Genomic DNA, 22,356 nt, shown 5'->3' with positions numbered 1-22,356 from the left:
AAACAAATAATATTACTAGACTGACCAAAATATATTTGAACACTAAAATGCAGTAAATTAGCCTTAAACAAATCATAATATATCCCAATCCTAGCTTGTCCTTGATTATTAAGCACAATTTTCAGGCTGTAGCAGGGTGCTCTGGGCCAGTTTTGCCTGCCTAGAAACTTGTGCACAATAACAATTGGAACGGAGTTGTTTGAAGAATCACTAACCACTTTTGTCTTTTTAAAAAAAAATTAATTTCTCTGCAATGGCTTCTCAATGCAGCATAAGTGGAAGCTCCAAATGGAAGCACCATAATTTTAAGGGCCGAAAAGATTATTTCAGATGCCCATCCCAGCAAAAGCTCCAAAATTGTTGCTTGCTGAATGCCTGGTTTCTAGAAGAATCTACTTTTTGGTAGGAAGCTACTATGAAATGTCAGCTTTACATTGATAAGTTCAACAAACTGATAGGCAGCTGAGATAACCAAATATTTACCCGCCAGATATACCAAAGTATGCTTTTATCTGAGAGACACTCCAAGAAGAACTCTCTCCTTCTCCACATTCTTTAATTGCTTGGTTCAGAAGAGCACAAGCAGCAATATGTGCACCAGCAGATTGCCCAACGAGGTAGATCCTGTTGAAAAGAACATGGCATAAGTTGACATTAACAGAGAACAACAACACAAAGAATGTTCCTTGTTTTAATTGACAGCATAAGTAAAACCGATATACAAATAAAAGAAGTTCCTCATGCAAGTTTGTTTAGAGAAAGTGTGTAAGCCATCTCCTACAGACTAAACGATAGAACAAATCGCAAACCACATATGCAATAGGACGATCAGTTCAACTGCAAGTTGAAAAGAAATGATAATAATAAATTATTATAAAGCTAGAGAATGACCAGATGAACACAAAATGTCAGATTACGGACACAATGCCAGATTACAGAACACCATGCAAGATTGTGTAGTCCACCTGATTTCAAATTCAAGAAGACAACAACCACAAGAAAACCAGACGACAATTATTTGGGTCCTTTAAAACATTCAAAATGTCCCTATAAAACTTTTTTTAAAAAAAAGATATCTGATATGAAAATACATTTCCCATTTCGAATATTTTACTTCTTCATAGTAACAGTACTTCCCTTTAAATCAACTTTCTTTTAATAATGGTACGTGTCAGCAATCCTTACATAAGTTTGCTATAGAATATTTTGAGAAAAATGGAATTTGTAAAGAACTCCATATGTTGTAGATTTTCTGTAGAATCTTCGAATATATCTTAGGATATCTTTTGAGATTCAAAATTGGTTCCTACAGACTAACAGAGATCACTATGATTCCAAACCTAGCTGGAATTTCATGTTCATGGTATTTAGTCATCATAAAAGTTCTCTAACTTGACCGACCGTCTAGATTAAAATACTGCAAACTGCTAGAGACAATTTTGAACACAACAATTGCATACGACTAGAACCAAACAAGAGATAAAGCAGGTACAGGTTTGTCATAAGTCATTTCGGGATTGAAAATGTGTCAACACTTGTGATACAATTAATAAGCGGGTCAGGTTATTACAAATACGATTCCACCACAAAGATGGACACAATTAAATGAATTAATGCAAATAAAACGCGTGCTTCTTATAATTCATAATAGATTAATAGGTCAAATGGGTTGTGGTAAGGGGGTGAGGTTAGTTTTGTTTCATCTAGTTTAGACTGCATTAAACGAGTTCAATTCTTGACATCCGAACACAAGCCATTATTGAACATGTCACATGTGTCGTGTCATGTTATTCTTGGATTTAATTTTTTGATATTATCAATTAGTTGTGTCAGCCCAGCCCAAATATGCTACACCTTACCTTTGACACAACAACATAAAATGGCAGCACAAATTGCCACCCTAGGGTTAGCGTAGTTTGGAATTAATTAATTACTATATGAGAGGGTTCTTCACTTTCTACTGGACAGAGAATGCGTTAACCAAATTGATACGGATTAATGGCTATACCAAACGAACTATTAAATTTGTTTCATAATGGTCTGGAATTTTCTCTCCGTTAAATTCTTCTTTCATTTTTTTTCATCCTTTTATAACACTTATTATTAATATTCTCTTTCAGTTCCTTTGGCAACATGCTCAATTTCTCTCATCAATATAACATTTAAAGGAAGCCTAGAAGTTATCTATGCAATATGTAAACCCAAAATTTGTCTTGTAGTTCATATGAACACTTGTTAGCAACTGCTAAAATGCATAAAAAGAAAAACCCCTGATGGTTGATTTCTAAAGGCTTAAAAGGAAAAAAAAATGATTCTTCTACGACACCTATTTGACGACAATCAGAAATATTCTAAAAGGCATCGAAATACTGCAACATACAGGCAAATATGTAGTCAACATCTCAAAATATTTGAAAACAAAGACTTAGAAATCACTACTCAAGGATTAATGTCAAGTTGATGACTAGTCATAAACACTGCTATATTCTGCTAACTTTGACCCTATCCTTGAGTTTATACGTCGACCTGTATGTAAGGCTCTGCCAAACGTCCCATCCTTTACGGATGGTTTTCTCACAAAAAAAGATGGAGCCTTTTCACTTTAATATTAGTCCCTTGCCTACTCATATCTATAATGGACAAATACTTCATTTTACCTATCGTATCGTACTGGATATACCGATACTTACCTGATACCCGCCAAGTATGTACCGGATACTTTTAGAGTATCCGACATTTTTTAAAATTCAGAAAATTACCGAATATTTGACGGATACTTGAGGGATACGCATATGCTAAAGGGCCAGTTAGGTTCGCGCTATGCAACATTGCGGGTTATTTCAACATAATTATTAATATGACATCTCTGAAGCAGATTACTACTAATTGTATTGCAGCGTTTGGTTTGGTGTAGTAATGCAATGTCCGATTGCCGCATATAAAAGATTACTCTGTTTGGTTCATCTTATATATTTCAGTCATCCTAATAGGAAAGCGTGCATGATTGCAAGAGTACCCTCATATGCATATTCATTTGAAAATTGAATGTAAAATTTGAATTTACATTTAAAATTAAATTCAGATTTAAATTTAAATATAAATATTGGTTCAAATTTTAAATCCAAATCATGATTTTGAGTTTAAATTTCAAATTTCAAATTTTGTTTTTGAACCCGAATTCCAAATTCAAATTCAGAAATTGAATTCAATTTTACATTTAAATTCAGATTTTAAATTTGAATTTTAAGTTCAAATTCAGATTTTTCAATTCAAAGTTCAAATTCAAATTCATATTAGAATTCAAAATTCAACTTCAAAGTTAAATTTAGAAAATGTAAATTTTAAATTCAAACTTAACTATGTCTATTAAATGAGAAATTTTGAATTTATTTTAAATTTAAATTTGAAGCAATTAATGATAGGGAGGCATAACTTTGGAATTTTTCTTACGTTGCACGATAACCCGCAATTAGTAATGCAAGATATTCACCCCCCTCTCTAGTAATACTTTTTGGGTTATCTTGCGCTGTTATTAATGTTGTATTACAAACCAAATTACATGCAAAATGAATCAAACTCAGCAATCAGAAAAATTCCTACAGGATTCCCTGTAATTCTGGCAAGATAATGTGAACCAAACAGACCTTGAATACTTGCCAGATAGAGGATCGAGTTATATTGTAGTCGGATGACACCTGCACCATTATTTCATGGTTGACATAAACTAATGATTATAACTGGTCTGGTCAATTTTACTTGATGAACAAAAGTCAACTATGTTTATATCTTTACACAAGTTAGTCAGTTTATTGCTTTACATTAAGTCATTGAGTAATCATTCAAAGTTTATTAACCTTTCTAAATGTATATTATCATATATAATAATAATATTTGCATTAAAAATAACTTTTTATTACCATATACCCTACATATCATATCCTAAGACTTTCATAATTTGTCATATCGCCGTATCCGTGTCATATCATAATCATATCTATATCTCGTATCCGTGCAACTATGCCTGTGCAACAGTCCCATATTATTGGGAATTGCTTGAATGACGAACTGACGATGGCAATGATGGTAGATACATCATATAAGCTTTCATTCTATACTGCAAAATAAAATAATCAACAAAATCACACATGCCTTTGTATATATGACTAATGACACTAATGAGCAATGAAAGTTGCATCAAGATTGGCCTGATTTACTTCACAGCATGCATACCCTACTAGCCTGGACATGTGCCGCTTGCCTAAGAACACCAGTCCTCACAGGGCAAAATTAGTACAAAGGTCTTATAAATCATGTTTCAATCAACGAATCTATTAAGTATAAATGTTCAGTTTCCACCAAAGGAGATAAAAAGTTAGGCACGGCAGTCCCCGAAGTATAAAGGGAAAGTTACTGTCTCAGTGATACAGAATAGAAATTTGCATCATGAACTGCTAGTATGTACCTGTTAGCATCACCTCCATAACTAGTAATGTTGTTGCACACAAATGAGATTCCCTGGGAAGCATCTTCTACCATGTCACTAATTGTCCCTTGAGGAAAATTTCTGCAGAAAGATCTCCACAATTAAAATGTTACATATTTAATAGAAACCAAATAGGCCTAGCTGTGTATTTCCACAATTAAAGACATAAACATTGTACTGTCGTATTAGGCCCTTAAATAGATACCTGTAATCTATGCATGCAACTATCACGCCTCTCTCTGCCAATCGTCTGCCTAAAAGAGCACCCCAAGCTTTATAGCTAAAAAGAGCAAATTTCAGCAGGTAAGCCAAATTTCAACAGGTAAACAAACATTAATTCTGTACAAATTCCAAAAGAGAAGAATGCCAAAATTGGAGCTACTAACCCTATGATCCATGCTCCACCAGTCACAAATGCCACAACAGGTTGTAGACCATTCATATTGGTAGGTAAATACAAATCCAACCTGCAGAAACATATCTGCCTATTCAATTAAGTATGCCTTGATGCCGCTCAGCATAGTGCTTGTATGGTATAGCTTCTAGAACACCTATTCGTATAGCAAAAGCCTCCAGAGAAAAAAAAAGTGCGAGGTAAATTAAGCTTTTAAGCTTTCAGGAATAGCAGCTTCAAATTGGATCTTCTACTTCTACTATAGTGACAAGCTGTTGAGAAGATTTTTCTTGAAAGATGCTAGTTGCTCATTCAAATAATTTTAATTGGAAAACACTTCTATAAAAGCTCTAGCTGGACTAAACAGGTTCGAAAGCAAATGATTGGCACATTATGCTGTTTGTCTATTACTACAAACAATTGCAGAATAATAATTGCATTACATGAATGAGATCTAAGCATTAGGTAGAGCAAACGCAATCTTTGATAAGAAATATTCACCTGTTCCTTGGCTGTTCTCCATAAACTATACTCCTACGGACTTGTCGTGAGAAGAAGTAATAATATCCAACTGGAATAAAGCAACCAGATTAGATTGGGTGTGGGAAATTTTACTATGTGATAGCTCAAATGTACGGATGATATTTAATTATTTTTATCCTCAAACAATCAAACAAGAAGATAATTTCAAAATTTGCTCAAGATGTTGAAAAGTTATCCGTACTAGAATCACTGTAATGTTCAGTAAACTTTCAAAAATTCCCATTACTCACTTTGGACGAAACCTGGCATAAGTAGCATGGCATAACAGCAAAGGGCGAGAAACTTTGTGATCCACCTATAGCCTATACTGAACAGAATACAAATATTAGAGAAGTAAAGCTTATATAACTTATACTGAGATACAGTATCTAAAAACCAGAGGCACAAGCCAGATACTATATCAATAGTCTCAAAAAGCAAGGCATGAGCCTAAAAGGCTTTCTTGAATATCAGTAAGCAAAAGAAATGCACTTTTAGGGACAAAATTGCAAATGTAAACATCTTTTATCACACGGCACCTGCAGCAAAGTTTGGAAAAGTGGTTGCTATCAAGGATTTTAAGTGCCATGGCACGTGGTTGTGCCGGAAACTTGCCGGCACGGTGCGTACCGGGCCGTGCCGATGCGTGCCGGTCACAAAAAATTCATGTGTGCCAACACATAATAGTATGAAATATTTATTTTCTTTACCAAAAAAATATTCTAACTGTTTATATGTATTTTTATCAAATATTTTGAACTTTATTGAGAAAATTACTAACTAATTTAAAGAATAGAGGGTTTTGAGATGTGCCATCGGCACGGGGGCTGTATCGTGCCGATATTTTGTTGGCACGATATGACACAGTAGATACGGGCCGTGCCAATGGGCACTTAAATCCTTGCTTGCAACTAAGCAATTATTTTTCACTATTGGACAACCAACCCTTCGCAGCAGGCCGCTGTCGCTACGACAAATGTTGTCCGAATCAACCATAGAGATCAAATTTTGATCAATACTAGCGGGAACCAGTAGATGTTCATAAGATAATGCTGATTAAACACTAAAAAACATTAATCTGAACTTGCTAAACTTTGACTTGATTAAACTGTTTTGAGACCCCCTATACTATAGGCCATTTTGAAATAGGTCCTTCAACTTCTCTTTTTCCCCTTATTTATAAGGGCATCGATTTTTGGTTACTCTCATTGAAGTTATACTAGCCAATTAAATTGGATATTTAAACCTTTTGTTAAACTCAATGGCTCTTTCAGCTATCAACTGTTATATGTTAACGAAGCTTGCAGTTCCATTTATTGAAAAGTAATATGAGGCATTAGGATGGAATCACCAAAACTTAATGTGTCAATAAGGAAAGGTCAGAGGGCTTCAAGACAGCCTATAGCTGCAATTGAGTGGCGAGCAGATTTGAGGGGTTCCTTTTTTTATATATATGTTAGAGAGGAGGGAAAAAAGAGACAGAAATAGAAAGAGAAGAGTTTAAAAGAGAAGAAAACACAGAAAATAAGAGACAAAGGGTGTAGGTTGAAGGAGAAATATATATACAGTTTATAAACAAGAGAGAGAGGGGGTATTGGGGTAACATATAAAGAAAAAAGAGTTTTATGAATAATATAGACACTTTTTTTTATGGATTTTAAAGATTAGGGAAAGTAGGAAATATACGGAAAAGATAAAGAGAAAGGAAACGCTATAAAAGGAAAAAGATATAAGGGGTAAGGAAAAACAGGTTGTAATATCTCTACTTGGTACTCCCTTCTATGATATCTATAGAAATATGTCTTTGAATTTTAATTTAATTATTTCTTATAATTCTTTATCTCATTATATTTTTCCTGGTACAAACAAGGAATTAAGTGCCGCCCGTGCTGTACGGCACAGGGGCATGTCGTACCATGCCCCCAAGAAGGGGCCACGGTACGGGGGGTCTCGGACCCCTCCTCTGTCTCGCGGCATGAGCCCTCCACTTCCACCACAGACATCCATTTTTTTTCGCAAAATATTTTGTCAAAATTTGTCACACCGCAAAGCTTTCGGTGAATCAGGGGAACAAAAATCAATCTCCTAAACAAATTTTGATCGGATATTTTTTTTTTTAAAAAAAAGAACAAAAAATATGGATGTAATATCGGGAATATATGACTTTCTCATAATACCAGCAATACTTATATCAACATTGTCAAATAAATCTTGTATCTGTAAATGACAATATGTCATATGATCAAGCTGGACGATCTATGTGGAATTAAGCAGTCATCTCTATATAAAGATGTAAATTTAAATAATTATTGTACTCGTGAATTTTATTATTGTATTTTAATTTCTATTCTACATCAGGTATAGTTGTACTTTACTTACAAAAAGTTTACATGCATGTTAATTGATGAGTATAGTAAGGTATACATAGTAAATATTCATAATTATTTATTTAAATTTTTCAAAATAACATTATGAGAGTTTATTAGAACCAAAAAACTGAAATAAGTACGTGCCAAAGCGTGCCAATAGGAGGTCATGCGTATCTATCGGCACGCAAGCGTGCCACGTGTCGGTGTGCCGTACCATGCCAGGGACATAACGGCATGCCCACATGCCACGACACTTTAAACCTTGGTTGCAAGTTGCAACTCTATTGATTATCTTGGAAACAGTATCCAGTGTCCTACAAGAAAGCACCGGAAGCTTAATAAAAGGAATAAGCTAGGCTTTGGCTTTTTGTTTGGCAATGGAACAAAAGAAAGAGATTCGACTTATTCTTGCTCGACATTTTCCTTTATGGAAATCTATATGCTAATGTTTGGTAACTGGTAGCATGACTTGTTATGTAAAACCAACTAACTGTTTGGTCCATCTTCTACAAGTGACCTAAAAGCTTGCTCCTAGGGTTGGCTATACTAATGGACTTTGGGTTAGATGAATACCACTTGAGCCAGACTGATGATGCACAAGACCCTCCTAGCATACGGTTTTCAGAGCTTTCAGATCGTCTAACAGTCGAGCGCCTTAGTGTTGGCATGATGACCTAAATAGATATTCAAGCTCTTACGAAATCTACCAAACGTATATGTCTTATAGCTGATCAAGATGAAGTATTCATTCAAAGAGAAATCCTAGCATAACCTAGGGTCGGTTCAAGATAATAGGCCTACATGATGCAAGGAAAATATAATAGATAGAAGAACAACAAGAATTATATTAAACAAGAAATGTAAAGACTTACATGATTATAGATACAAGAAGGTTTCCCTTTCGAGAAGGCCCGAAAGGAGGAGGAACTTGTTTACAAGACTCTCAAACTTTGTACACTAAGAAGATATAGGAAAATTTACAGAGAAAGGAAAGAAACAAAAAAAGCCATAAACTATTGCTCTTAAGGGCTCTCTTGTTCTCACTCTCGATTTCTCTATATGCCTTGTGTTGGTGGAGAAGCTTTCTATTTATAGTGGTGGAAGGAAGGGTTTGGAAGTGCTGAGAAGTTGCTGGTTGTAAAAAGGCCTCTGAGATGCTAGGTGTAAAGGAGAGCCTTCTGAGTTGTCATTTCTGTATTGTCTTCTTTTTTAAAGTAGATGTCTTGTGGAATATGCTCTTTCTTTTGCAAAAGCAGATGTTGTCCTGTAGATGCTTTCTAGAAAGTACTAGTGCTTTTGTCGTTTTCCTTGGAGAAATTTGGAGAATGTACTTTGAGAAATGGTTTTTAGTTTTTAGTTTAATAATTTCCCCTAATTTTTGTCTGTGAGCCACAAGGGTTTTCTCACAGCAGGGATCCCAATTTTGCCTTTTTTTGACAGCATGGATTTTTTTTTTTACCCTATAGTATCTAAATTATGCATCATAACACTATCATCTGATATGCCGGCGCCAGATCCAATGTCTTGGTCTTGAGATAGAAAAACAAAAGCTACAAAACCAAATTAAAGCCTTAAAAACCCAATTAGCTGCTTTGACATTACATAATAAACCAACAGTACCTCAACAATTACCTCCACCACAACCACTACCCTATTTACCTCCACCACAAATACAACCTACTACAACACAAATAATACCTCTAGCTTACCCACCATTATTACCCTCACAAATAATCCGACCTGATATCAAACAAAAACCTATTCAAGAGCCTATCCAAACAAGACAGATAGAAGAAGGATCATACAGCCACCAACAGCCAAAGACACCTTTCATCAAGCAGGATGAGACAGTTCAAGAACACATTGCAACACTATTACCAGCAGATATATTAGCCGCGTTACAGACAGGGCAACAAAGACAAGGACAGAACAAAGGAACTGCGACTCCATCCTCTTCACAACAGCCAATTGATACAAAAGGCAAGAAGAAAATAAAAATAAAGAAAAGAAAAGAAAGGAAAATAATATAGAAAAATTATTGGTACACTTATTACAAAGATTAGAAGTTCCAAGAATAATAACAGAAGGCATTCAATATCCGCAGTCGAATTCTAGCAAGTCAACAGTTCCCTTAAAAGTAGCATCTTCTGACCAAAATTCAATTGATTTGAATATCTTTACACCATTAAACATTAAAACGCCTCATATCGACCATTAAAATTATAAATTTTGGGACCTTTTGATTATTAGGTCAATGATGTCGAAAAGATTTGGAATTTGATTTCTAGATATTTTAAGCGGTATAGATCATGTTCAACTGTGCCGATCGTCGATTTGGATGCTTCATTATCGAAAACAAATGGGTAGCAACGGAGCCTATTTGCTAACGATAGTATTCTAGCTCAACTATATATATATATATATATAGAGAGAGAGAGAGAGAGAGAAAGTCCGGCTGGGATACTATCGATAGCACCAAGGATTTGGTGCTATCGAGTTTTTCACCATTAGATTTAGCCCTTTGATTATTTTTAACCGTTAGATTATACTATTCAACCAACCACTCACTCAACCCTAGGGGGCCCACATCATCCTAAGCACATATTTCTCAATCCAAGGGTTAAAAAATTAATAGCACCAATAGCTTGGTGTAGTGATAGTATTCCAGCCTAGTTCTATATTCTATATATATATAGAGAGAGAAAGAGTAGAGCTACTATGCTATTGGAAGCATAGAAGATCTGGTGCTTCCGATTTTTTGGCTCTTGCATCAACCCCTTTAATCATTTCTAACATTTGTATTAATACTATTACCCTGTGGGGACCACTCAACCTTAGGGATACTACTCTAACCCTGGGGGGACCGCAATCATCTCAACCGTATAATTTTTGATCCAATGGTCAAAAAGATGGAAGTATCAGATTCTCTATACTTCCAATAGCATAGTAGCTCTACATACATATATATATATATATATATATATATATATATATAGAAATAATAATTCTTGAGTTCTCCTGTGCCCTACGTGTCGCCTCCTCAGCGCCCCTCCTCTCTCGCGCCCCTTTGAAGCCTCCCCGCGTTTTGCAGGGGGCTTCGGTGGTTTCCCAGCGCGGGCGGGCGCAGCGGGCGGGCGGCAGCGGCTGGCACGAGCGCGGGTCAGGTGCGGGTCGGGCGCACCTGGCAATCTGTGGCCGACGTGTCGTCCGCCCCGTCTCTTCCGTTCTCTCTCACGCGCCTTCGATTCCCTCTTTCTCTCCCCCGATTCATGTCCCCTCTGGACCCGCAAAGCCCCCAAGTTGCGGACAGTTGTCGCACTATGCCTCCCGCGCCCCTATCCCCGCCTCCTTTCCCTGTTGCCCCACAGGGCGCGGAGGTCCTGCAGATCCGCGGTGCGGGCGGGCCCGCCCACGCTGCCATGTGCGTGCAACCCTCGCCCGGCGCCCGCTCGCGCCCCTCGCGCACCGCCCCATTCTAGATCTGCAGCTCCTGGAGATCTCTCTCTCCCTGATCCCGCCTCTTATCTCTGTCCGACCTCTTCCCGATCTCGATCGGAGGAGCTCGCAGGCCCCCGCGCCCTCTCCCTAGCGCTCGCGCCCTGTTCCACGAAATGCCGAGGTGATCGCAGGACGCTTCGCGGGCATTGGAGAGGTGGGGTGCGGCACGGGGGATGGTGGTAAATGTTATTCCATTACATATATATGTCTGATCGTGATGGAATTCTTTATTGTCTGCTTGAATTCTAAATTGTCTACCTGAATTCTCCCTTATCTAACTAAATGCTCCATTCAATATTGAGGTTTTCGAATTTAGAATTGCATCAAACTGTTTGCTGTGTATAACAGTAGCGAGTTCAGATACGTTGTTTGAATCGCACAAAGATTTTTGCCCCATACACAAGGTACGAATTCAGAATACTGAATTCTGACAGCAGTATTCTAGAATTCATTTCTCTAGCTTCTCACATGTTAGAATTACACATGAAAAATTGTGGATCAGAAATTCGAATTCTGAATTTCGAATTCTGAATTGTGGTTTACATCAGCAACCTTTCAGGTTTAACAATTCGAGGCTTAAAACGTGAAAAATTAAAAATGTACAATTCACAATCCGTATTTAGCACTATTTGTGATTATTTGTTAGTTGCAAAAGCTTCAGGTTTCCTTCCTGTTGAGCACGCTTATGCATATTCTCAATCCGTATTTAGCACAATCCGTATTTAGCACTTATGCAAATTTCCTTCCTGTTTCGTTAAGCTTCCTATATCCTTAATGGACAATTTTATCTCCGATTATCAAGTTGAGCTTTTTTAACGTTTTGTGTGACTTCTTCAGCTGTTTAGTAAAAAAAATTTATCCTCACTGGATTTGTTTTCTATCTTTTTTCCCCTCTTAAGATTTTTGTGTGGGATTTTGATTAATTGCATTGGTATCGATTACCTCAGTTTTGTAAAATTGCATAGTAAATAGATACCTCCTCTGTCAAGTCTTGCATGCTTTCCATACGCATCGATTTGCTTCGTGTTGGCAAGGTTCGAATTTAACGAGTCAATCATTTTTGTCCCATTTTCGTCTGAGAATTTACGTGCTTTGCTTTTGGCTGTAAGCATTGCAGTTTAATTCTGACTCGAGATTTTATAACATGCGAAGTGCCGATCTTTCACCCTGACTGTATGCTGCATTTATTTGGAATCTAAGTGGTCTAGCTGAATTCTAAATTATCTTGCTGAGATTTTGTAACATGCGAACTACCGATCTTTCACCCTTACTATATGCTGCATGTATTTGGAATCTAAGTTGGCTAGCTGAATTCTAAATTATCTTGTTGGATTCTGCTGCCTGGAAATTCCATAGAACTGCCTTCTCTGTATTGCCCATCTGAATTCCCAATTGCCTAGCAGGATCCTGTGTTCCTAATTCAGGTTTGTAGAATCTGAATTGCACTATCAGAGTAAGAGTAGGTAAAGAAAAAGGTTTCTTAATTTTGCAGCAGCTTCCTTTTTATATGAAACAATACATATGAGTTTGCTTTCCAAGTTCTGAAATCTGGGTTCTGAATTAAGAAAACGAACTCTGGACAAAGGATATTTATTTTCCTTATATTCTTCATAGAATTCCAAATTGCAAAGCTTAATCCTGAATTCCCATGCTATGATGATCTCCTCCTTGAATATCAAATAATTGTGGGAATTGAGAGGGGCGCAACCCTCCTTCGTTTCTTATTGGGTACTTTGGATGGCCTATTCTATAGGCAACCAGTCCCTCTTATTTGTACTGAAATGCTTGCAATTCTTATACAACTAGCACTACTAACTAATGAGACTTCGGTTCCAAACTAATGATGTTCGATTTCATGGAGAATCTAAGCAAGGAATATTTGTTTCCCTTCAATTCTTTGTGGAATTCCGGATTGCCTACTTGAATTCTCAATTCTCTGGCTAAATTCTAAATTCTCTAGCTGAATTCTAAATTCAGAAATTAGAAGGCATGATTCAGAATCACAGTAAAGTGCTTGGTGCATATAAAAGTTTGAATTTCGGAATTATGGCCTGATTTGCATTAGGGTATTTGGCAAACATTCTTTATAGATGTTTTTTATAGATACGATCATGATGATCACCCAATGAAGATTACAACAGTAGAACGGTGTCGGCACTAACCTGCATTACATGTGTCTTCTTCACAGGGCTGTTTTGGGAAGCGTGAGCGACTATCGCACTCACCATGCGCATTGCACTGTGATGATGATGAAGAAACCGAAACACAAAGCGAAAACCAAGCACTGAGCAGTGAAGTTGTTGATAGCCAAAAAAGGGGGTAAAGTTCTCCGCATTGCTCTAATAAGCGGAGTTCTACAAATCAGTATTTGTTACTTCAAGTCAGGTATTTAGATGTGTGCTTTTAGAGAGAAGCATATATGATGCACATTTCCCAATTATTCTGTGTATGCTGTGACTTAAATGATAACCTCTCCCTAGCGCTCGCACCCTGTTCGACGAAATGCCGAATGTGTGCTTTTAGAGAAAGAAGCATATATGATGCACATTTCCCACTTATTCTGTGTATGCTGTGACTTAAATGATACCCTCTCCCTAGTGCTCGCACCCTGTTCGACGAAATGCCAAGGCGATCGCACGGCGCTTCGCGAAATGGCTCATGTTTCAGGTAAGTTCCATACATTTTTACCGACATTTACAGTGAGCAATGCTATATTTGTAATTTATTTTGGATTGTAGATCTTACTGGTAGTTATTTTAATTTAAATTTTTAAAATCTGTAGTCAGGGATCACAATTCTTGAATCTTCCTACAACCTAGACGACGGCAGAATCACATTATGATAAAATCAAAACAAAGTCAGACAAAATTAGAATGCCAAAAATCTACATTAAAGTTTGCCAAGTTGCTTAAAGTAAAGTTTTATCCTGCTCTATTGAAAGAGATGTTGGTGTTCCTTTTTTTTTAATGCTTCAATTCCTCCATTAAAACCTCTTCTATGATGGCTTTCCCTTTAAATATCAAATGGTTGCGGTAATTGACAGAGACCCAATCCTTTTTGCCTGGTAGTGAGGGTACTTTTGGATGGCCTACTTCGTAGGCAACCGGTTGCTCTCATTTGTTCTCGGAATAATTTTGTTGTGCATATGGGTTCCAGCTCAATAAGCACTACTAAGCACGAAGGTTTCGGCACTAATATAATATTGTTCGATAGCCAGGGGAGTCTGAGCAGAGTATATTTATTTATTTGCAGCGCATTAGAATGCATGAATCCAGAAAATGCTTATTGAGCAATCCATCTTTCGTATATGCAAACTCGCTGTCGGTTACCTTTGCACATGCACAAAGAAGTTTGGATTCTAAGCAATTGTCAAAGCAGTTAGCACATCAATCTTCATCTCCAATCTGAACCATTGATAGATTGATATAGGCATTTTGATGAGGAAGATTTTGCGGTATGTAGTGGAACAATGGTGGGTATTGCTCAATGTTTAATCCGCTTTTTATCGAACTCTTTCTTCACCCAATGGCGGGTATTGCTTAGTGTTTAGTTCGCTTTTGATAGATGTTTTAACTGTTTCTTTGCCTTTTGTAATATCAATGACATCATACCGAGGTCCCATTTCACCAGGTTCGATTTGTGGCTGTGGAATCTACATCAAACTACTACAATTGTCTTGGAGAACTTCAGTTTGTATCTTCTTCTTCCCTTTTACAGTTAAATTCTTTCTACAAATTTCAGCCATGTATGGAGGACCATTTAAAGATCTTTGTGAGAAATCTAAAGTAGGAATTACATGTGTAATACTTTCTCCTTTGGGTTTTCCTGATTCAGAACTTAACTTTGAGGCACAATGGTGAATATCTATCAAAATATCCAAAAGAGAAAACTTGGGTTCAAGAATTTTATAAGATTTACAATATTTGTTCTCCACTTCCTTGATATAGCCTCTAGGCTAGGCATATGAAACCCATATAATCAAACGCAGAAGGATTACATGTCAACAAAAGTTTAATGGCTCCCGAATGTGACGAAGCTACTTCAAGCCGGTGTATGCACTTTGGTGTCATTTCCACAGCCTGATTTACTAAGGAACTTCAAGATTTCGGTTAACTTTTTTCACTATTTGGAATTTTGGAAACTGCATGTTTGTCATTGCTTTATTCCTTTGCCTTATTCCTTTTCGCTCTTCTGTCCTTTGCAAATATTTGTTCCATGTTTTTTTTCGCTTTTGGGATTTTCCAAAGCCGCATTTCTGTCATTGATTTGTTGAAACTCTGTGTTTTTGTTTGCTTTTACATTCATTTGATTTCTTTTTGCTCCAGTATCCTTTGAATACTTGGTTATTTTACATCATTGTTTTGAGATTTTGTCCAGGTAAAACTCTCTCCTTACTTTTCCTTCAGCCCTTTTTTTTGGAAGCTAGCAGTGGTATGCTCTGGAATCCGCAAGTCCTTTTTTTTTTTGTTTCTGCAGGTCTCTTGCGCTTTCCTGCTGGCTGTGGGTTCTTTGCTCCGCTTTTCGGATATTTTGCTTATGCCTCTTTTTTAGCCATGCTGTGATGACTTGAGTGTCACTAGAATTTGACCCTTCTATTTTTCGGGTCTTTGCTTTCCCTTCTTTTGTCCCATGCTATGATGACCTTCCCCTTGAATCTCAGATGGTTGAAATAATTGCGATAATTGATAGGGTTCCAAGCCTTTTTGATTGGTGATGAGGAAACTTTGGATGGCCTACTTCGTGGGCAACCAGTTGCTCTCATTTGTACTAAGGATGGTTTCGACATGCATATGGACTCTAACTCAGTCAAAACTATTAATCAAGAAGGCTTCGGTGCTAATTTAATAATGTTCGATGGCTAGGGGAGTCTGAGCAGCCTATATTTATTCATTTCTATACTCATTCATGTATACTGTTTGGTTTGGTTTCCACATGCTGATTTAGTATAGAACTTTTCATCTCTNTACGTTTTGCTTTAGTAGGGATTGTGCTTACTGTCGCTTACCAGTGAATAACGTTCTCCTTCTATGAAAAGGCTATTATTATTATTATTGTTATTGTTATTCTTATATATTTGATACAAGTATTTTTTATAATTTTTGCTTACTAATGTTGTCTGCATCTATCTACTTTCTATTATTTAACATATGTTTCTGTTCACTACCTATCTTTGCTTTCAAAGCTTTTTATCAATAGTATTTTGCAATCTTCTTTTCCTTCCTTTTTTATGAGTTAGAATTTTTTTCTCCGCCACTTGCTCATAGTTTGAATAATAATAGAGAGTACAAAGCTTGCTTACTATTTACTGATGTTTTGATACTTTCTAAGGTTTGCCTTTTTCGTATTCTAATTTCTTAAAAATTAGTGCATGTGTGTTACACTTGAGATTTCTTACATGCTCTTCCTGCCACTTCTTGCTCCCAGTTATTCCTATGGATCGCCATAGCGAGCTCCGCCGCGAAGCTCGACCTCTTCGCCCCAGCAATCGGCATCCTCCTCCTTCAAATCGCTCAATCCCATCGTATGACCCTCAAATCCCCAATTTTCACTAAAATTAAACCTAATTTGCGTTGATATTTTAGGTTTTTTTTTTTTTTTGATAATTTGGTGCTCAATTTAGGATGGTGAGGTCTCTTCCCTAAAATTTTGTCTTCCTATTTGACGTAACCCTCGCCATGTATGACAGTCCACTTCATAAAATCCATCGTTATTTGCAGCACACCTGGGCCAACTTTGCGGTGGCGATCTTTTATTACAAAGTATGCAACCATGGAAGCATTAATTTTTGCTCAGCTTACTGTCAAAACAGCCTTATTTGCTTTTGCAATGTATCTCAGATAGAAAAATATAGCTTCTCATAAAGTTTTTATAGTCCTAATTTGTTTTACCATCTAATATAATTTGTTGTTGTCTTCAATTATATGGTTTGCTTCGGATACTACATATCTTAACTTTCGAGACTTTATCTGGCCCTCTTTTGTGCAATTGTTCCTTTTGTTTTAATATGATTGTCATAAGCAACATTTTATATGAATTTGTATTATGAATTGTAGATTCTAAGTTTAGAATTCTGAATATAAATTTTGAATTCTTGAAATTGTTTTGTGGGAGAGACCCTAATGTGAACAGCCTTTTTTCCGCATCATACACAAACACCTCTCCAGCAAATTCAGAACTATGGTAGCGGTGTAGCCTATCAATGACCATCCTGCCTAACTCCTTACTCTCAACAACTCAGTTATCCTTAGATTTGGCCGAAACCCGAAAATAAGAAATAAACTGGCTAAGTGAGTTTGAGCAAAGTCTATTTATTTTCCTATATTTTTTTTATGGAATTTCGAATTACCTAACTGAATTCCGGATATTTGATGCATATAAAAGAATAGAATTCAAAATTCGGAATTGCATCAACAATGTTTCAGAATTTAGAATTATGAAAGGTTAGAATTACATAAAAACATTTAGAATTCAGCAAAATTCCATATAAAATCTAATATTTAAAATTTAGAAACTGAAACTTAAAATTAAAAATTGTAAACTTTTAAAATTTAGTTTTAGTGTAATTAAGATAAAATATAAAATTTTTAAATTTTAAGCTCTAAATTTAAATTTTAAATTTTTAATATTTTAAATATATATTAAATTATAAATTGAATTTAAAAAATTCAAATATTAAATTCCAAATATTGAAATTTCAATTTGATATATTAAAATTTAAATTTTAAGCTTCAACATTTTATATTCTAAATTTAAATGTAAATTTTGAATAATAAAAAATTTAAATTTTAAATATTTAATTATTTATTTCGATTTTGCTTCGTAAATTTCCCGCCGCAAAGCGCGGGCCTTCACTCGTGTGTGTGTGTGTGTGTGTGTGTATATATATATATATATATATATGACACCAAGCCCTTAGCTATCGGATGTGAGAATTATTCGCTTACTGTCCTGATTTTAACCCAGCAGAATGAATGTAATTCTTATTGTATGCAACAAAATTCAGGGAATAAATAGTGCCGGCTCAAAACGAAACGGAGATGAAGGCCATATTTCACCGAGTAGATTTGCAACTAACCCTAACCCAACCTAAAATCACAGAAAAAAAAAAAAAGCACAAGAAACAGAACAAGGCATGGTGATTAGGGTCTACAAGAGGGGCAGGAGGAGGAGGAGGAGGAGGACTGTTACCCTAGATAGCGGAGGAGGATGAGGGCGAGCCGGGTGAGGAGGAAGGTCTCGGCGGCGGCGTGGCCGACGTCGCGGCCGAAGGAGCGGCTGCGTTCGGCGCGCGCCGGCAAGCATGGCTCGCTCACCGCCCTCCTCCGCACGCCGCCGCCCCCCGCCGCGGCGGCGGCGCCGGCCGCTCCGTCGGAGGCGGCGCGCTGCGGAGTCCTGAGGAGGAGCGGCCTCTCGAGATTCGCGTCCTCCGCCGCCGCCGCCGAGGAGGAGGTGGAGGAGGTCGGGGTCTCGTCCCCTCCGATCGCCCCCTCCTCCCTCCCCTCCCGCGAGGGAGAGCGAGAGCTAGGGCCGACCTCCAATTGCATCTCCCGATGATAAGATGGCCAGAGGAGAAGTGCGTGATTGCTTTGAGCGGTATTTATTGGGCCGTCGACCGGCCGGTGCTTTCTTGATTAAACGGGTTAAAACCGGGCAGTGTTTGAGAGGGAAGGTATATTACGGCTTGGGTTGAGTAAGAAATAGCCACGCGGCAGCGTCGGGAGCACGGGCTCTAAGCAAACTCAGCTGCCCTCTTGCACTTTGGCGGTTGTCGCCCGCCCAACACGGCGGATAACTGGTATATAGGATTTAGGACATGCTTGATTCGCCCACTTTTTTACTTTAGAATTGAAATCAGAATGAGTGAGTCTACTGGTACGTATTTGATACCCTAGTCAGTAAATTCGTAAATTATTCACGAATTATTGAAAATCCGAATTAAACGGTCCGTTTACGAATTTTTTCGAAAAAAAGAAAATTATTCGTGAATTTTTGAGCCAGCCGAATTATTCGCGAATAATTCATGAATTATTCACGAATTATTACCGAATTATTGAAAATATGAATAAAAAAATTATAATTTTATTTTTAAATATAAATTATTTTATATTTTAGGATTATTTGCATACACGTCCCTGCAAACATAGTGGATTGCGGAAATATCCCTACAAAACGGAAACTCCATAAGTTGTCCCTGCAAAAGTCCTAATTTATGCAGATATGTCCCTCTGATTTACATCTGTTAGAAAACTGTTTATTTTTTAACAATTTTCTTGTGAAATGATCATTTTGCCCTCACAAATATATCCCTCCAAAAGTATCATCTTCCCCTTCTCTTTCTCTTCCTCTTCCTCTTCGGGCCGCCAGAGCGGATGGCGGCGACGGCGCGGGTCGAGCTCGCCGGCGACGAAGAAGAGGGAAGAGAAAGAATGAGAGGAAGAAAAAAAGGGAAGAGGAAGAAGGAGAGGAAGAGGGAGAGGAAAAGGGAAGAGAAAGATGAAGAGGGAAAGGGTTCGTCGCTGCCCGCCGCCGCCGTATCTCCTCCCTCGCCGACGACGAAGAAGAGGGAAGAGGAAGAGGAAGAGGAAAAGAAAGAGAGAGAGGAAGAAGAAGAGCCGCGGCCGCCGCTGTCACTGCCGCCGCGGCCGCCGCCCTCGCCGACGACGAAGAAGAGGGAAGAGAAAGAATGAGAGGAAGAAAAAAAGGGAAGAGGAAGAAGGAGAGGAAGAGGGAGAGGAAGAGGGAAGAGAAAGATGAAGAGGGAAAGGGTTCGTCGCTGCCCGCCGCCGCCGTATCTCCTCCCTCGCCGACGACGAAGAAGAGGGAAGAGGAAGAGGGAGAGGAAGAAGAAGGGAGAAAAGGGAAGAGGGAGAGGAAGAAAGAGGAAAAGAAAGAGAGAGAGTTCGCAGTCGCCGCCGTCGTCGTCGCCGTCGCTGCCGCTGCCGCCCTCGCCGGCGACGAAGAAAAGGGAAGAAGAAGAGGAGGAAGAAGAAGAGGAGGAAAAAGAAGAAGGGTAGAACCGTAAATTCACATTATAATTAACCATGGTTAAGTATTTTAACCATGGTTAACGAAAATTTTCTAACAGTCCTTAACGGCAGGGACATATCTGCATAACTTTAGACTTTTGCAGGAATAATTTATGGAGTTTCCGTTTTGCAGGGATATTTCTGCAATTCACTATATTTGCAGGGACGTGTATGCAAATAACCCTATATTTTATATCTTATATTTCATATTTTATACCGAATTCGTTTTTTAAGCCGAATTTTTCAACGAATTTAAAAATTAGAAAACGAATTTTATACGTATTATATCCGTACTGAATTTTTGCCGAATCCAAATTAACTAATTTTGTTTGATACGTGAAATTTTTATTTTGATTCTTTTTTTCAAATAACTAAGAATTCTCCAATTATTCCTTTTTCAATCCAGTCTAAGAAGCCGGATTAAAAATTAAATTCAGACGGAATGAATTTGTCTGATTAAATTTAACTTTTTTAAGCTTGTTATTTTAAAAATTATATTTATAAATTTTAATTTTAATTTGAAATTAAATTATAAATTAAAATTCAATCAAGTATTTCGAATCTAATTTATATATTTAAATTTAAATTTAAATATAATTTAAAATCTAAAGTTCGTACAAATTTTATTTAAACTTTAAATTAAATTTATCGATTCAAATTGAAATTTAAATTATAATTTTAAGCTTGAATTTGAATAACTCGAAATTTAGTTTTATAATTTGAATTATCAGTTCAATTTTTATTTTAAATTTTTAAAAAATATATATTTAAAATTTTGACGTAAATATCTAATATTTAATTTTCAGTTTGAATTTAAACTAATATATTATAAAGATAAAATTGGTATATTAATTTGATTACGTTTCTGATATCTATCTAAACCAAATAACGACAATGGACATGGTTTATTCCGATTCCGATTCAGATGGCGAACCAAACAGAATGAAGTAATGAATATTCCGATTCCGTTTTCAGCTTATTCTCGTTCCGATTTCAATACCAATTACGACTTTGAACCAAACACACCAAGTTTAGGATCAAGAGTTTAAAATTTTAGACAATTAATATATATAATTATTAATAATTTAAACTTATAAAATTATAACTAAAACATATAAAAAGATTTTATAAAGTAGTCTTATATATGTTAATAAAAATAACTTTTTATTAAAAAAATTTTATCTTCCCGTCTTTGTAAAATTAAAATTATGCTAATAATTTTGTTTAAGATTTCAATAAAATTTTCAGTTTTAAGAGTTATTCTATAAATAAATTTTTTAACTAAAAAATTAAAATTAGAAGACTTTGCTTGTCTTTTCATTACTAAAATTGATAGGAGTAGTCGGTTGCACTTTATCTCTGATTGACTAGCCATGGTTTCCTCAACCTTACTCAATCTGCTTACTTATACTCTCTCTTTCTTGCTCCCTCATGTCGGTCTTCTAAGCCGATAGGGTAGTTCTACGTGTTAGCTCCACTCCTTTTTACCCCTCTTATAAGAACACCCTATTTCTGTCCCTCTCCTTTTTTCTCTACCTCATCCTCTTCTTGTTTTTCTCCTTTCACCCTCTCCCGACTTTCTCTCTCTCTCTCTCTCTCTCTCTCTCTCTCTTCATCATGTTTTTTTTCCCTTTTTCCTCCTCTCCTAGCTCACTCCTCTCTTCTCTTCCTCCAAGGTCAAGAGTCTTCTTATTCTTTTTCTTCTCCTTCTTCATCTACTTCGTTTCCTTCTCTCATTATATTCTTCCTTACCCTCTCTTGCTTACCAAGTCGGCCAACTCACCCTTATTTTAAGTGGCTGACGTTATCAAAGGTGAAGGTCTGTGATGTGGGTACCTGGGCACAGTGACAAGCCGAAAAACTCGTGTCAACAAAATCTAACAATAAAATACTAAGAACTTAAATTAATTCCTTTTTGCCTCCTTTGTTTCTCATGCTTGTATAGTTTTGAGTAGTTTGGCTTTAAGGTGGCTGGGGAAACTGAGAGGAGCGGCACCCTATTTTACATATGCATTCTGGCAATATTCAAACCTGAGTGTTTTGCCCTCAATATGCCAGGCGTTA

General features: G+C 36.9%; 1 protein-coding gene across 7 annotated transcripts in view; it reads right to left on the bottom strand.

The window, feature by feature from the left end:
* LOC109718540 (probable isoprenylcysteine alpha-carbonyl methylesterase ICMEL1) overlaps positions 1-18,986 on the bottom strand; it is a 47,656-nt gene extending 28,670 nt beyond the window's left edge. For 3 of the 7 annotated variants that reach the window (XM_020244810.1, XM_020244809.1, XM_020244811.1), the window contains exons 1-7: positions 18,455-18,970; positions 5,651-5,727; positions 5,379-5,448; positions 4,870-4,950; positions 4,689-4,763; positions 4,463-4,564; positions 484-624 (exon numbers count right to left, since the gene is read on the bottom strand). In XM_020244810.1, the coding sequence (XP_020100399.1) occupies positions 484-624; positions 4,463-4,564; positions 4,689-4,763; positions 4,870-4,950; positions 5,379-5,448; positions 5,651-5,727; positions 18,455-18,810 (902 nt within the window). In that variant the 5' untranslated portion in view covers positions 18,811-18,970. Of the gene's footprint in view, positions 1-483; positions 625-4,462; positions 4,565-4,688; positions 4,764-4,869; positions 4,951-5,378; positions 5,449-5,650; positions 5,728-18,454 lie in introns of all 7 variants that reach the window. The other 4 variants (XR_002218471.1, XM_020244812.1, XM_020244814.1 and 1 more) reach the window with 4 other exon arrangements.

Source organism: Ananas comosus, linkage group 12 (assembly GCF_001540865.1).
Source record: "Ananas comosus cultivar F153 linkage group 12, ASM154086v1, whole genome shotgun sequence".
Lineage (NCBI taxonomy): Eukaryota > Viridiplantae > Streptophyta > Magnoliopsida > Poales > Bromeliaceae > Ananas > Ananas comosus.
The sequence above is the reverse complement of the archived record's forward strand: the minus strand, read 5'-3'. Positions and strand labels throughout refer to the sequence as shown.